General features: G+C 55.0%; 1 protein-coding gene across 9 annotated transcripts in view; it reads left to right on the top strand.

The window, feature by feature from the left end:
- The first annotated feature begins 209 nt into the window (after positions 1-209).
- PAX7 (paired box 7) overlaps positions 210-16,017 on the top strand; it is a 105,010-nt gene continuing 89,202 nt past the window's right edge. For 2 of the 9 annotated variants that reach the window (XM_066982017.1, XM_066982021.1), the window contains exons 1-5: positions 210-354; positions 475-700; positions 2,585-2,820; positions 3,472-3,601; positions 4,595-4,729. In XM_066982017.1, coding sequence (XP_066838118.1) covers positions 616-700; positions 2,585-2,820; positions 3,472-3,601; positions 4,595-4,729 — 586 coding nt within the window. In that variant the 5' untranslated portion in view covers positions 210-354; positions 475-615. Of the gene's footprint in view, positions 355-474; positions 701-2,584; positions 2,821-3,471; positions 3,602-4,594; positions 4,730-11,450; positions 12,166-16,017 lie in introns of those variants that run through there. The other 7 variants (XM_066982019.1, XM_066982023.1, XM_066982018.1 and 4 more) reach the window with 4 other exon arrangements.

The raw sequence follows: 16,017 nt of genomic DNA on the forward strand, positions 1-16,017 counted from the left end.
CCCAAGTTGGGCTCTTTAACAACTTCCAAACCTCCCTCTGACACCCCCCCCCCTTCTCCCCTCCGGCTCCCCCCCGCCCCCCCCCCCCCCCCCCCCCGCATCCCCGGAGCGACAGGCACCAACCACCAAAAAAAAAAAAAGAGGGGGGGAGAAAAAAAAAAAAGGCAGCAACAACGAAATAAGGGGGAAAGTCGGCTCCCCCCCCCACCCCCGGCCCCCCCATCCCTAAGCCCAGCCCAGCACCGAGGCAACTTTGGATGTGTCTGCTTCTCCCAGCAGCCTGGGTTACATTCCTCCGGAGCGCCCGCTCAGGCCGGTCGTGACATAGCCCTAAAACTTTAAGAGGAATTTCTGGTGGGTGAGCCCTCCCCCAATCCCCCCCCCCCCCCTTGTTATTATCATCATCACCATCATCATCATTTCGATTCGTACCCTTTTTATTTTTGGAGCAATGATTTCTCCCTTGTTTTGCAGCCGCGGGCTGGAAGAGCGGAGCCCTTCAGCCTCCCCGGAGAGGGCGACGAGAGGCGACCCCGCAGCTCCCTGCCTTCGCCCGGGGCTCGGGGGTGCCCCCGGTTCGCAGCGGAGCCCCTCCACCGCCCGGCCTGCCCCGCCATGGCAGCTCTGCCCGGGACGGTGCCGCGGATGATGCGCCCGGCTCCGGGGCAAAACTACCCCCGCACCGGCTTCCCCTTGGAAGGTAGGTCTGGGACCCCCTCCCGCCGCCGAATGCCTGTTGGTTTTTTTTTTTTTTCCTTTTTTTTTTTTTTTTTTTTTCTGGTGGATTTTCACAAGGGGGGGAGCCGGGCTGGGTGGGCTCGAAGTTCAACTTAAATCGGAGGGTCCCGAGCGGAGCATCCGACTCCTCTCCGCCGTGTAGCCGCTTTCCCACGCCGTGCCCTTCCCCACGCAGCTGTAGGGCTCCATCCCTGCGCCTTTCCGAGCTTTGCGTCCCCAAACTCCCTCCCCTGCTAAAATAGCTACAGGCAGCACGCGGGTTTTGGGGAGCACGTTCCGATATTTTCTTTCGACCCCCTAAAAAAGTCCCAGCCCTAAAAAGACAGGAAAAAGGGAAAGAAAAAAAAAAGAAACGACCTAAGCGATTGTTTCCAACTTTTCCCGAGGAAAACAGAGCCCAAAGCCCAGAGCATCTGCTGGAGCACGGAGCAGACACGCGGCTCCGGAGCGGAGCGGGCAGCGGTGTGGCCTTGGCCGGGGCTGGTGAGGGGAAACGTGGGGGGGGACTTGAGAGCTGTCACCTCGCGAAGTGTCATCCCCGTGTCATCCCCACCTCGCCGAGCTCCCAACTTCCCCGGTCGTCTGCTTTCCCTTTGTGTGGGCACCCGGGTTATTATTTCTGCCCAAGGCTGTGCGAGGGAATAAAATAAAAGAAAGCAAAATTAGAGCGGGAGCCCTTTCCCCGCATTTATTAACCGGGAGAATTTCGTACAGACCGTGATCAAGTGGCGAAACTCAAACCTGTGGAAAGCCACGCAGGCTGCAAAACATACAAGCTGGGGGGATTTGCTGAAGTGCTTTTCTGTAGCAAATGAAGTAAAACAGACGGCAAGGGAAAGGATCAAAGGATTACAACAATATTTGCACAACATGACTGGGAATAATGAAAAGAGAGAGCGGCCGGCGGTTTTAGTGCCTCTTGAATGTAAAATTGGCCACTCGAGTGTTATCTGTCGATAATGATATATCCAGGGAGTGCTGGCCAAGTGACTTTGAATTAGTGGTGCATGATTCTTGTTAAATCGCGAGGCAATTTCTGGAATCGACTTTTCTTTGTAAAGAGAAAATCACCCCTTCGCCCCCTCCAGCCTTTCTGCAAATTACGCAGCTGAGTTCTTCCTTTCTTCCCCCCCTTTTTTTTTTTTTTTTCCTTCCCTAATTTCGAACCTGTGAAATCGTAATAATCTGCTAGATCCACCTCGGGAGATGCGGAGCACACCGGGGAGGGGAGCGCTGCTCGGGAGCGGCTCCGGCCGCGCAAGGTGCCGGGGACCCGGCGGGGGCTCCGCGCCCACCGCGGCTCCACGAACGTGCCTAAAACCGGACCCAAAGCCCGGCAAAATCCCTCCAGGGTATTTAGAGGGGTTATTTGCAAAAAGTTTGCCCGCAAACAGATATCCGCCCGCCCGTAATTTGGAGCGAGGAGCGGAGCGCGCCTTTGTGGGAAGTGGCAACTTTTTTGTTGGTTTGTTTGTTTTTAGCTTTGCGATGCAGTTTTAAAAATCTTCTCCTATTTCCACCGGCGGTCTGGTTTAAAACGTACGCGTGAAATGCCGAAAATACGTACAGACGCATAAGCACCTCGGGGAGAGCAGGGAGATGGGGGAGCGCGGCTCCGGGACTCTTCATTTTCGGCCCCTCGGTGGGAAAACTTTCCCGTTTTCCCAGGGCACGGCGGCGGGGATGCGGGACAAAAGCCGAGGCCAAGGGCTAGGAGAGGTTTCTGCCCGGCTTTAGGGCTCAAAAGCCGGGGGCGCAAACTAGAGGTGCGGGGAGGGACGCGCCGCGTTTTGCCGGATTTTCCCCATTTTTAATTTTTTTTTTTTTTTTCCCCTCCCCGCTCCAGTGTCCACCCCGCTGGGCCAGGGCCGGGTGAACCAGCTCGGAGGGGTTTTCATCAACGGGCGTCCCCTGCCCAACCACATCCGCCACAAAATCGTGGAGATGGCTCACCACGGCATCCGGCCCTGCGTGATATCCCGGCAGCTGCGCGTCTCCCACGGCTGCGTCTCCAAAATCCTCTGCAGGTACCAGGAGACGGGCTCCATCCGGCCCGGGGCCATCGGGGGCAGCAAGCCCAGGGTGAGTGCAAGGTGGGGGCCGCGCTGCGACTTGGGCCGGTGCCCCCCACCCCTCCCCTCCGCCTCCCCAAACTCCCCGAGGTTAGGAAGCATCGGGGGGGGGGGGGTGTTCGTGGATTTTGGGACGGGGGGGCGGTAGGAGGAGGGTGGAGGGGAAGGGGCTGCGAGCAAGCTGCAGTTCGCAGGCTCGGCTGGGGACAGAGCCCGGTGCCGGGCGACGAAGAAATGAACGCGGGATTCCCCGCGCAACAAGTGGCCCGCGTTCAAGGGTTCGCTTCAGTGTGCGGGGAGGGGGTGAGCCGGTTTCCTTCAGGGAACGACAGACCGACGCCCCCCCCCCCCAAAAGCATCCCTCACACCCTCTCCCTGCCTCCTTCCCCTCTTCGGGCTCACGATAAATCCATGCTTGCTGTCTCCTTGTCCCCCCGAGAGTTTAGTTTTAGGCGGGGGTGAGTGGACTCCACAGCTGTGGGACAGCAGTGCCTTCTCCCAGCTTTATTTTCCTCCCTTCCACCCCTCAAATACCTATTCTTGACCCCAAAACTAGCAGCCTGGCTTAATTTTTTCAATTAAAAGGGCTTTCTCTCTCCCCCCTTCCCTCTCTCTGCACTTGCACGCGCGGGCACACACTGGTGGCCATTGACCACAAAAGCAGGTTGCGACTCCCGACGTGGAGAAGAAAATCGAGGAGTACAAGCGGGAGAACCCCGGGATGTTCAGCTGGGAGATCCGGGACCGGCTGCTGAAGGATGGGCACTGCGACCGCAGCACCGTGCCCTCAGGTGAGAAGGCAGCCTGGCCAGCAGGGCCCCTGTGGCCAGAGAGAATTGTTTTGGGGCACAGTTATCTCCAGCCGACACCAAATGCGTTTCCAGGGGCCGCAGGCATCCTCTCGGCCCTTACTGTGAATGGGAAGGGGGGAAATGGTTGCCCCAAGTAAACCCTGCTGCGGCAAATAAGCACAATGTGGAGGTGAGGAGCGTTTGTGCCCTGGATGCACAAGTCTACTGGGGGGAAAAAAAGAAATGCAATAAAGACAACTTCCCCAACTTATTTCAGCTCCCTGGAAAGCACCAGGAGTCCTCACCTTGGGCAGAGCATGCACGGAGCAGGCCCCAAACCAGGGGTCAAGGGGACCCTGCTGGGTCTTCGCCCCACTCGACTCGGTGGGAGCACGCGTGCAGCTGCGCTTCTCTCAGCCCGGGCTCCCCATCACCCACAGGAAGCAGTGCTGTACCCCAGTCTTGGGCTGTGCCGAGGGTCTGGTCATTTTTTTTTTTTTTTAGGTCCTGGCTCCTCTGGCTAAAAGTTTCCCTCTGCTCTGGGGAGGCTGAGCCTCCCCTTCAGGGCACAGCTCCCCCAGAGTGAGGTCCAGGGGAAGGCTGGATCCAGCTGGTGAGGCCTCACCAGGTGCCCCATAGGGTGCAAGCCAAATCCCCATCACAAAGCTGTCGGTAACCCCGGGGGGGAGCATCCTGGGGCACCCTGCGAGAAACCCCCTGGGCAGGACCGGGCCTTCTGGGTGGAGGATGAGGAGTGCATCCAACCTGGGGCATCCCTGCCAGCAGCTCGTGGCATCTCAGGGGAGAAGCCAGAAGCACTGGGGCAGGTGTGGCAGAGCAGGCAGGTGCAGCACACCCCTGGCAAAGGGGGTGCAGCTGCCCTCTGGGGGGGCTCCTGCGTGTCTGGGGGGCTCTGGCTTGGGTTTCCCCGCTGGCTCCCCCGTTGCATTCCCAGGCAGCTTATATTTGCCTTCTTGTCTTTGACTGTCTGAGGTTTAGTGAGTTCGATTAGCCGTGTGCTACGCATCAAATTCGGGAAGAAAGAGGAAGAGGAGGACTGCGACAAGAAGGACGAAGATGGGGAAAAGAAGGCCAAGCACAGCATAGACGGCATCCTGGGCGACAAAGGTTAGAGGCGGCCGTGCGTGCCCTGGGCTGGGCTGGAGGGGACTGGTGGGCCAAGGGACGTGTCCCTGCCCGCTCAGATCGATAACAAATAGGGGCTGGCCCCAGAGCCCTCTATTTTTGCTTTCCAGAAAGGTCTGGTGTCAGAGTCAAGGTGCAGTGCTGCCCTGGCAGGGTCCAGTGGTACCCAGCCCCTTGGGGTCCGGATGCTTTTCCCATCCCTGGGAGGAAGAGTTGTCAGTGTTTTGCTCACAGCTGCTCCAGGTCAATTATTTATAAAGGGGGAAAGAGATGGCCGGGGGAGGCATCTCTGATTCCTAAATGAATTTGTTAAACAGATTTCTCTCCTGCTCTCTAAGTGGTCCCCTGAAACTCTGGCTGACAGTTGACCGATTTGGCCAATCAATATCAATTAGGGAGCCCAGGATGCGCGCTGCTGTGGGGCTGCGGTGGGAGCCACCAGCACCGGGCAAGGGGGGGCTGCGGATGGGAGCACGCGGGGGGCTGCCCCCCTGAGTGAAATAATAAATAGGGATAATAAAGCTGGGGCTGCTGCTGAAAGGCCTGAGGCCAATGGCGGAGTGGGGGGGGGGGTACGACTGGTGACACCTCCTACGGCTGGTGCTTTCCTCTCGTGGGATGAAAAATCAAACTTTTTCAAGCTCCTTGCGCCCGAGGAAATGTGGGGTAGGGGTGAGGCGCAGCTGGAGCAGGCCGTGTGGCTTATGTAGTTGTAGTTTTGGCCAATTTTTTTGGGGGGGGGCAGGGGGAGATGGCTCCCCAGCCCCCCACAAAGGGGAAAGGTGGTATTTTTAGTGGATGTGATTGAAGCTTGTCAAACGGGGGGGAGTTTAAAGGAGAGGGAAGTTCAGGCAGAGAATTATTCCCTCGTGCCAAAGAGGTTTTGCTATTTCTCTTGAAAATTGATGGCAAAATGGCGATGGCACAGGCCCGTCGGGGTCGCACTGGCGTTGAAGCGGTGGGAGTTTGGGGAAGCTTCGCGACACCGCCGACGGAGCGGGCGCCAGGTCCTTCCCGCGTGGAAACGCTCCCACGTCCACGCGTGGGAAGCGGGGCGATCGCTTGCGGAGTGTCTGACTGCAAAGTTTTTCCCCAATTTGGGACAATGCGGGTGAGCGGGGAATATTGAAGTGCGGTGAATTTGGGGCAGAGAAAAGCTTCTCCGTGTCACCATCAAACGTTACTGGGAGTTTTAAATGAAGGTGCACAAAAGGGGGTTCTTTAAGGGTCCGATCCCTTTTTTTTTTTTTTTTTTTTCCAACCTTGAAGATGAACTTCACTTACAAAGACCTTTAAGTCTATTGAACCTTTATAAGCAAAAGATTCCCGGCCACAAAAGCAAACACTAGAAGAAGGAAAAAAAAAAAAAAAGAGGAAAAAAAGAAAAAGGGGAAAAAAAAGAAAGGGGAAAAAAGGGGGAAAAACCCTAGGCTGCCTTAAAAATGGAGTAAAGGGATGGGGGAGGGAGGGCTTGTCTATTCTCATTCAAAATTCTGCAAGGAGGAGAAAAAGTTTGGACAAAGGGCCAAGGAAGGGAAGAAAGGGAGATAAATTATTCAAAACTCCCTGCTGTTAGATAGTTTTGTAATATTATAGGACCGTCTGTTGGAAAAAGGATAGCCGTTGGACGTTGCAAAATGTTGCTTGTGATTTGGAAATAGGCGATGCTCATTTGCAAATCGGGTCCATTGTGTGTGAGGAGAGCTCCCCCCGTATCACGCCGCGGTTTATTTCATTTTATTTCGGGGGGAGCTTTGGGGGCTTTAAAGATTTATTTTCTTCGGGTCCCGTAGCTTCAAAAAAAAAAAAAAATTGGAACTGCGGGATGATTTTTTTTCCCTGTTCGTCCCCCCCCGCCCCTCCCAAAATCACCACGACCGCAGTAGCTGGAGGCTTTTTATTCCGTAATAATATGCAGAATTACGTGTCAACAAGCAAAACAGACCGGGCTCCATTCCTGGCCGGGTGATATCGCGGGCAAACAAAACACGAGCCCCCGGTTCCCAAACCCAGCCCGTTTGCAGCCGAGTGCTAATTTGGGCAAACTCGGGGGCGGGAGCCCGCGGAGCGCCGCGCTGCCCATCCCGAGCGAGAACCCCCGAATTGCGAGTGCTTGGCTTTCTTTATTTCGTTGATTTTTTTTATTTATTTTTTAATTTTTTTCCCTGCCCCGTAATGACGCCGGGACTCCGCAGGTTGGGGTAAAATCCTCCCCAAAAGCCCGGAGCCGGGGGGGAGCCGCAGCCGCCGGAGGAGCGGAGCGAGGGGGGGCCGGGGAGCGCTGGGATCCGCCGCTGCCTCGGGACCGGGAGCGCTAAAAAAAAAAAAAATAATCAGAATACAGCCCAGTCCCTCCACCAGTGTGCATTTCGAAATGTTTTAATAATAGCCCCAATTAAGGTAAATGATGACCGTTCAACTTGTAAATCACTTAGAGGCGGGCACTGCGCGCTGTGTATTTTGCTTTTCTTCTTTTTTTTTTTTTAATCCGAAATAACAATACGCTTCGGAGATCTCTTTCCCCGCACCCGACCAATTTATTATTTTTTAAGGGGAGGGAGGGCGAGGTTTGCCACAAAACCACCAACGCGTTCTTGACACTTGTTCCCCAGCTCAGCTTTTACTGAGGGGCTCGGTGGGTTTTTGACTATTACTATTTTTTTTTTAAACACCTTTTCATTATTTTCGCGGACGGGGGCGGCACGGGAGAAGGAGAAAGAGGAGAGGGGAAACTTTGTTTTGGCCTTTTTCCTCTTGACAAACGCCTTTGCTCCATTTGCGGGTTCTCCTTGCGGGGAGCCAGGGGAAGACAGCCCTAAATGCTCTCTCTTTTTAAGTGTTAAAGAAAGCTTCCACCCTGCGCCTGTTTCTTTCTATCGTCTGCTTGGCATTTAATAATGTTAAGACTTATTAGAGCTGGTAATGAAAACTGTGGCTGTTGAATAGGGAGCTGTGTTGGAGAAGGGTGTAATAGCTCCAAGGCATGCTAAGAAATGTATTTATCCCCAATCAGTACTCACTCTCTGAGTTCCCAGCACAAACGTTAAGTTGAAGGGTTTTAAGGCAGATTAAATTGAGCCTTTATTTCTTTGCACTTTCATCTTTAAACGGCTCACTCCAGCTAGCCCTGGGCATATATTCATGAGGCTTCACTTTATTTTTTTTTTTTTATCCTTGTTAAGACCGAGTTATTATTATTTGGTGTTGTTGTTATTTATTATGACTGTTGGGGTTTATTAGGGAGGGTCGCGCCCGGGTGATGCGCTGCTCCCCCGCACCGCGAGACGCGAGGTGGGGGGAGTTGGGGGGGGGGGGGAGATAATTTGGGGCAGCCCCAAATTAAAGGGGGGCCTGGGGAGGGAGCGGAGGCCCGGCTGCCCTCAGGGGAGGCTCGGGGCTGGAGCAGCAGGGCCAGGCGGGACTGACGCGCGAGTTTTCACATTTTTAAAAAATATTTATTTTTTTTTTATTATATATATATATTTTATGAGTGTTTATTAGTGTCCTCCTCTGCTTTATTTCTCTTGAGCTCCGCTTTAGCTCACGGGGCTTCCAGCACCGGGCTCTGCCCCAGTTTTTCCCCTTCCTGCCCCCCCCGGGTCAGCGTGGCAATGTTGCGTGGGTGCCGCGCGTGGAAGGAGGGGGCTGGCGGAGGGTTTTGTTTTACCGGGGGCTGGAAATGCGAACAGGTGGGGGCGGCAGCGGGGGGCTGCTGGGGTGCACCCCCCGGTACTAACGGTGGCATTTGGTGCCCATCGCTGCCGCCGGTGCAGGGAGGGGTTTTTTTTTGTTTTTAGGGGTGGGAGGGAGGTTCGGGTATGTGCACAGGTCCTGCCAAATTTAATTAGGGTCAGGGCTGTGAATGGATACGCAGCAAGAGTGCGGGGTGGGGGGGTGGGGGTCGGGGGGGGCTTCCCTTGCTTTCACACCTGGGAAGTGGCTTTGTCCCCCTGAGCCGGGGGGGAGGGGTAGCCCCTTTATCAGCAAACAATCTGCATCGATTTAAAACCAACAAGCGCTTTCTCTGTAAATGTGTGTTTAGGAGGGAAATGGGGGGGAACAGACACTTCATCAAATCAAGGGATTACGAAAGGTTGGCAATCTAATCAAACAGAGACCAGGCGGGATTTGTGAGTGTTGCGAGTGGGATCAGCTCTAATAATGGGGGGCAGGAAAGAGATAGGGTAGTGTCAAGCAATTCATTGGCTTTAGGCTCAGTTATTCTGTGCATATTTCAGGGAGCGAGAGAGAGGAGAGGGGAGGGAAAAGGGAAAAAAAAAATACAGGGAGAGGGAGAAGGAAGGGGGGCCGTATGTGAGCACACACGGAGCTTACATGTCACAAAAAAAGCTGAGACAAATGAGGTACAACAATAAACACAGATAACAATTACAAAGGCAAACAGTGGCTTTTGGGAACAAGTAGCTGCAGAACCTGGTCTACATAAACAAAGTAGGCAAATGTTTGCAAGATAAACTCCTTCCTAAATCAAGTGTGACGGGAAGGAGAGAAGAGAGGAGGAGAGATAAGGTTGGAGAGGGGAATAAACGAGTATAATCTAATACAAGACGTTTTAAAAAACAAACTTAAGACAAGGATGCGGGGAGAGAGGTTCAATTATACAGTAGGAAGTGAAATAATATAAGGGAGACGTTTATGATCCGGGGTTTGTCTGCTCGTTTGTTTTCTGCTCCCCCCCGCCCCCCCTTTCTTGTCGGAAGGAGAAGGGGTCGCGTTGTGGGGCTGGGGAGCGGGCGGGGGGCCGGAGCTGGGCTCGGTAATGCCGGGGGAAGGGGAAAGGGAAGGAAACACGGGGCCGAGCCGGGGCTGCCCGATTTGAAGGTGGATGGCAGGCGGCGGGAGCCACGGGGAGGGACAGAGAGCGGCTATTTCGCCGTTCGTAATCGGGTGGGGGAGATGGATGCCGCGATAGAGGAGGGGAGGAAGGAAGCTGTAAGGTATATTTCTAATCCCAGGTTTTGTTGGTAATTGGGGTAGAAGAGAGGAGGCACAGATTGAATTAAGCGGCAGGAAGACTGCGAGGCAAATGTGGGATCCAGGTGGGCGCGGGGATTGTTCGGAAACAAACGGTCCCCCCCCGCCCCCCCCCAAAAAAAAACCCGCTCTTAATGCCCGAATAATTTTAAGAAGTAGTTTAAGGCTGTTTTGGGGTTTATTCTCTGTTTTATATATATATATATATGGATCTCTCCAAATGAGAATAGTATATAAGAGGGGAGAGACGTGTCTGCAGTATGGTTAAAGGAATTAGATATTTACCAGTTTGAAATAAGCCTGGTTATAAAAAAGCGAGAGAGAGAGACACTGAAAAGATGAGACGGGAGAACACTTCAAACGAATTCATCATCTGGAGTGGTGAAGAGGAGATTTAGAGACAGTATTGGGAAGTTATTTAGATATTAATAACATATTTTCCTGAGGCGTCAGGAGTGCCTCCATACGCACTTTTTTCTCGCAGCTATTTGGCTGGGTGAAATATGGGAGACCCAAATGTTGGGAAGAGATAACACAATCAGCCTAGCCCTGGTCCTGTGACTGCATCATAGCATTAAACCCGGATTAACCTCCCCTTTCTCCCCCCCCCCCCCCCCCCCCCCCCCCGAGAAGCTCTCCAAATTTTTCAGGGGAATTTACATGGCAGGATTTTAAAGCATATATAACACTAGCCTTAAAGCTGTAAGGTACTTACTCGAGCATTAGGGTAAGGCGAGGGGGAAGCATCTTTCTGAAAATTACGTCTGCTACAAAAGAAATAAGCAAATAAGGGACCCTCTTAAGACCTGAGCTTTGGAGATATTATATTTATAGAGCCTATTCTCAAAAAAAAAAAAAAAGCCCATTTCAATCAGCTGCCACATAACTCCTCTCTACCAACGGCTTTTTTTTTTTTTTTTCTTTTCCCTTTTTGTTAATCTGAACTTCACTTTGGTTTGGACTCTTTTTTTTTTTTTTTGGGGGGGGGGGGGAAGGTGAGAAGATGCTGGGGGCTGCCGGGCCGGGCAGCAGCGGGGACTACGAGCCGGATGGGGACAGGGACAGGGAATGGGTTTGGGGACGGAGATGGGGATGGGGACACCGCTGCCCCCGGCTGCGAGCTGCCCGGCCCGACTCTGGTGGCACCGTTTCCCCCTCGAGGGGGTGTTGAAGATGCAGGTGGAGCAAGCAGCCGGCCGGGTAGGGGGGTGGGGGGGGGCTGCGTATGGGGAGGGGCGGGTCCCTTGTCCTTTCTATCCCGAACAAGCCCAGAAAAAGAAATGAAGGAATAAATGGGCGCAGGTGCGGGTGGGCAGCTGACAGCGGGACGGGGATGCGGCGGGGCAGGGGGCAGCCGGTCTGCTGCACCCCCCCCCCCTTCCAAAAAAAAAAAAAAAAAAAACCATCCTCATCTTCATCCTCCTCCCCGGCTCATCCCTCCCCGGGGACGGAGCTCGTCGCGCACCGCATTTCGCGTGAACTGGCCCCAAAAGCGATGAGATGCCAGACGAAACCCGGTTGGGGCGGGGGGGGGGGGGTTGAGGACCGGCAGCGGGGGCTTTTCGGACGGGTTCGGGCAGAGGGCTGCGGGGGGGAACGGCAGGGACAGCGGCAGGGAGAGAGAAGAAGTAGGTGAGGAAAAGTAGAGGCAGCTTGAGGAAATTGAGAAGCTTATAGTCTTTGATCCTTGGATGCTTTTCGTTATCAGAAACATTTGTGGTGACACCGGTACAAAGGAAGTTCATCATATTACAGACTGCTCGGGCCGCTTGCAGGAATCGCTGTCTATTAATTAGCAGGCGCTCTGTCTTGTGGGACACGGGAGATCTGAGGCTGCACATTACGTGCTTGGATGGCTCCGGGGCCGGCGCTGAACTGCTGCTGCAAAGGGCCCTTCCTGCGCCCAGGTCCTGCGGGGGCAGCGGCGGGGGGGACACCCTGCTCCTGCCCTGTGCCTGCAGCTACACCCGTGCCAGGGCTGTGTATGTGCCTGCAGCTATACCCGTGCCAGGGCTGTGTATGTGCCTGCAGCTATACCCGTGCCAGGGCTGTGTATGTGCCTGCAGCTATACCCGTGCCAGGGCTGTGTATGTGCCTGCAGCTACCGGGCGACATATGGCCCGGGGCTGGGGGGGTGGCAGGGCTGCGCTGTCCGTGCTGTGGGGCCGGGGAAGGGGCGCAGCGCTCGTTTCGGGGGGATCCCCGCCGCTAACAGCGACCCGAAAAACCGCTCCGCACCCCGTCGGGTCTTCCCAGAGAGAAGGGAGCTGGAAATGGGGGGGGGGGGGTCCCTCCTCTCAAGCCACAACCCAAGGGATGTTCCCAACCCGAGGGATGTTCCAGCCCTGCCCGCGCTCCCCTTGCACCTCCAGCTGTCCGGGAAGCGCTGGCAAGGGGTGAAAAAACTTTTTTTTATTCTTTTTTTTTGGGGGGGGGGGGGAATAAAATGGTATTCGAGGTCGCGCTTCTTACGGCGCTGGGGACACGGGAGGGCACTCAGGGATGCTCGGCAGTGTGCGCGTGGGGGGGGGGGGGGGAGCCGCCTCCATTTACACCCGCTGCCCCCCCCCTCAGAGCCGGCCGCCCCCTGCCCCCGGGCTCCCTCTGGAAGGCAGAGGAAGCCCTTCTTGGTTTTCACTCTTCTCTGTTTTTTTGTTGCTGTTGCTAAAATTGGAAGGAAGCACTTTGCCTGACCCTGGAGAGAGTGGGGCTGGGGGCACGGCGGCTTGCGAGGCTCCCGCTCGGGGTAGGTGCGGCAGCCGTGGGGAGAACGGGGGGGGCGGGGGGGGGGGGGAGACACCCGGCAGCCTTCAGCCTTCAGTGGCTTCTTTGTCCGGAGCCCCTAAAGAGCGCGGATCAAAGTGACCTGGTGGCTTCTTGAAAGGAGGGAGAGGGGAGGGGGAAACTGCGGGCTCCGAGCCGCGCGGCTGCGTCCCCGCCGAGAGGTGGCTGTCCCCAAAGCGGGGGCGGGGGGGGGGAGGAGAGGGGGTCCCCACCGGCCTGCCCAGCCCCCTGGGGGGGGTCCAGGGGGCTGCCCACTCCCCGCTCCGCCGCCTGGGTCGGGATGGGGACGAGGATGGAGACGCAGCCGCCACGGGCGGGGACGCAGCATCGCCGTGCCCCCGGCCCCCGGGGGCCGTCCCCAACCCTTGCTGGTGGGGAGGGGGGTGAAAAATTTAATTTTCCTCTTTTCGAGGGGAGCGGGGGCACGGGGACACCTGCCTCTGACCCACTGCCATCGCCATTTGCGCCCGCATCTTGAGCGGAGGGAAAAGTCCGAAGCGACGGCAATTCTGTAATTTATTTATTTTCCGTTCGCATTATGGGGACGAATTGATTTGCATATTTATTGGGAATTAAAGGAGAGGGAGGAAAGTTGACTCGACAGGATTTCTCAACGAGAAGCTGGTTTCGAGCAACTTCAAGTGGAGTTCAAAACGCTCGGGTGATTTTTCGCCTCTCCCGAAGTTAGCCCAAACGTCCCCAAACCCCCCGCGAAACTTCCCACGGGCAAAGAGCTCAAAAAAAAATCGGGGTTCGAGCTTCACCGATCCGAGCAGAGCCCAGGCTTGCGCTTTAATAAAGATCCCCCGGTTGCATTATTTTGCATTTTTAAATGTATAAGCGTCCTTGAAAAGAGAGGGTGAGCGTACAAAGGACACTTCGATGTCGAGGGATATTCAGGGGACAGTCATGTTTAAATTCGCTACAATTGTCCCCAGCACATTTGATTGCTGGAAAAAAGAAAGAAACACTGACATGAATAGGAATGGGGGGGTTGGGGGGAGGACGACACGGCATTAATAGCCCCCAACCTTTGTATAGTATAAATTATCCAAGAGAGGGCAGATAGCCGGAGCTGCTGGTGATTTTAGAGGGCTATATCTATATCCACGTAGTTACGTGCGGATTTGGTGAAAAGCTGGCATTTTCTGGAGGGATTCGTTATTTACGTGCAGGAACTCAGTTCTTGCAAATTCTTTCCCCACTTCTCGAGGAGATGACTGTTTGATGCTAAATAGCATCAAATTGAGCTATTTGAAGCTGATTTTTTTTTTTGAATGTGAAAATGGGAATATTTGGTTTGTACCTTGTTGCTCTGTTTCTTTTTCCTGGACTTTTCTCCTTAATCTCCTTCCAGCCACAAACCCTCCCTTGTGCGTGCGGCTGAATGTGCTCGCAGCGGGTAAGCTGCAATTTCCATTCCTGAAACTCCAGCAAAAGGAGGAGAAGAGTTTGCGGTTTTAACAAATGTGGGTTTTTTTCTTTAAAAACAAACAAACAAAATAACCCCGTTCTCGCTGCCTTCAGTTCACCGGAGGGGGGATGTGTGAAGAGGGAGAGGCGGCACAGCCCCAGATTAGGGCGCATGTAGAGGACGGGGGGATCCAAGCTGTTGAAATCTAAGCGATGTTTTGGGGGAAATTATATATAAACATAGACACTGTCAAAACCACCGTGCTTCTCAGGGGAAAATGCGCGCAGGTGAACGGTGCAGAGGTAGGCAACCCTCTGTCAAGGGGAAAACTCGTTGGGACCAACTGCTGAAGAACGAAATAACTTCAGGGCGGAACAGAGGTCTGCGTGGGGTTCGGTTGCCAAGGGTCCCCCGGGGAGGAAAAACTCATCGCAGACCCCCCCCCCCCCCGCACACAATCGCATATCGCGACCGGTTCCTCCCTGCGAGGCAGCCGGGGCAGGGCAGAAGCGAAGCCGAGCCCCCGCGCATCGCCGCATCCCGGCCGCTGGGGCTTCGTGACTTTTCTCGCCGGTTCTCAACTTTACCCCGGCTGAATTTGATCTTTTTCACTCCTTTTTTGCCTCCCTCCCTCCCCCCCCCCCCCCCTCGCCTTTTATGACGGTATTTTTTCTCACTCTGTTTTCTCCCCTTAACCTCCTCTTTTTGTTGTCCGCCTTTCATTTGAAGCGAGGCTTTACAGCTTGCTACACTTTCTAAGTGCATCAATAGCCACTTTAGAAATACAAACAACTTTTAAAGATAAAATAACCAAACCAGAATGGGACTTTCAATGGGGGAATAGTTGTTGTCCTTTACCATGGAGTGTGCAGCCGCCTCTGCCTAATCCAGCTTTCATTTTCACCGACAAATGCCAAGAATCTATATCTGTCTCCCAACCCCTCGGGAGCTTGATTACACGACAAAAGGCTGCCATTATCCGCGGGAGAAAACAGGGAGGGGACACGGGGGCTCGGGCCTCTGAGGATGAGGGCATCTCCAAACTATTGACTTAGTGGATGAAGTCAAGAGCAAACACGCTGAGATCTAAAGGGGGGAAGACGCTTGGGGGGGGGGGGGGGGGGGGCGGGTGGTCAGAGAAGGAGCGGAGGAAAAGTGGCAGCAGAAAGCCCTTGGGAAGGGGAGAGCCTGGGGGGGGTGGGATGGGGGAAATCAGCCCGCCGGTGGAAGGGCTTCTCCCCCCCTCCAGAGCGCCCACCCGCCCTCCGACCCCCTGTTATCCCCCCCCCCACCCGCACATGCCCTCGTTTCCCGGCGAGTTTCCTCCCGCCGAGCTCGGGTCTTCAGCCCCCGGGGAACTTGGGGTGTCCCTCCCCCAAGAAGGAAAAAGAAGGAAAAGAAGGGGGACAGCCCAAGCCCGGGGGCGCGGCGGCCGAACCCCGCTTTCCCCCCTAAACCGGGAACGAACTGGGTCAAGGTCGAGCTCCGGGAGCTGGGAGGGGGCACGGAAATGGGAAAGGGCCGGAACCCACCCGTGGAGCCCTCGCGGGTCCGGCGGGGAGGAGCGGACACCCCACGTCGGCTCTTTTCAGGTTTAAGTCGCCGCGTTTGCATGACTGCCTCATCAGCCACCGCTGTGCGGGGATTTGCGGGCCGCGCTCATCCCGGCCCGTCGCGGACAAAAGTTATTTCAGCCCTATCTGTAATTTATCTGGGTCACCCAGGGAGAAATCCTCCGGGCACGGGGAGTCCTACGAGCAGCACCAAAGGAGTCCCACAGCCCTTAATTATTCTTTAATCAACCTAACGCTGTGGTCCCTTTAAAGAGCTTCCTTTGGTGCAAGCGCTGCATTTAAGCATCTGCTTCCCGGCCGAGTTTGGGGAGCCAAAACCCTACACCAGTTTAAGAGATTTAAAGGTGTGAACGCGTGCTTCGGGCTGGGCCCCGCGAGCGTCCCTTTTTCCGTAATCCCAGAAGTGTTAAACAAAGGAAGGGGGTGGCGGTGATAACCCGGAGGATCCGATTTAAACTACAAAAGCACACAGGGAGCCTAAATTCATCTTTTAGGCGAGTTTA

Source organism: Anser cygnoides, chromosome 23 (genome assembly GCF_040182565.1).
Source record: "Anser cygnoides isolate HZ-2024a breed goose chromosome 23, Taihu_goose_T2T_genome, whole genome shotgun sequence".
Lineage (NCBI taxonomy): Eukaryota > Metazoa > Chordata > Aves > Anseriformes > Anatidae > Anser > Anser cygnoides.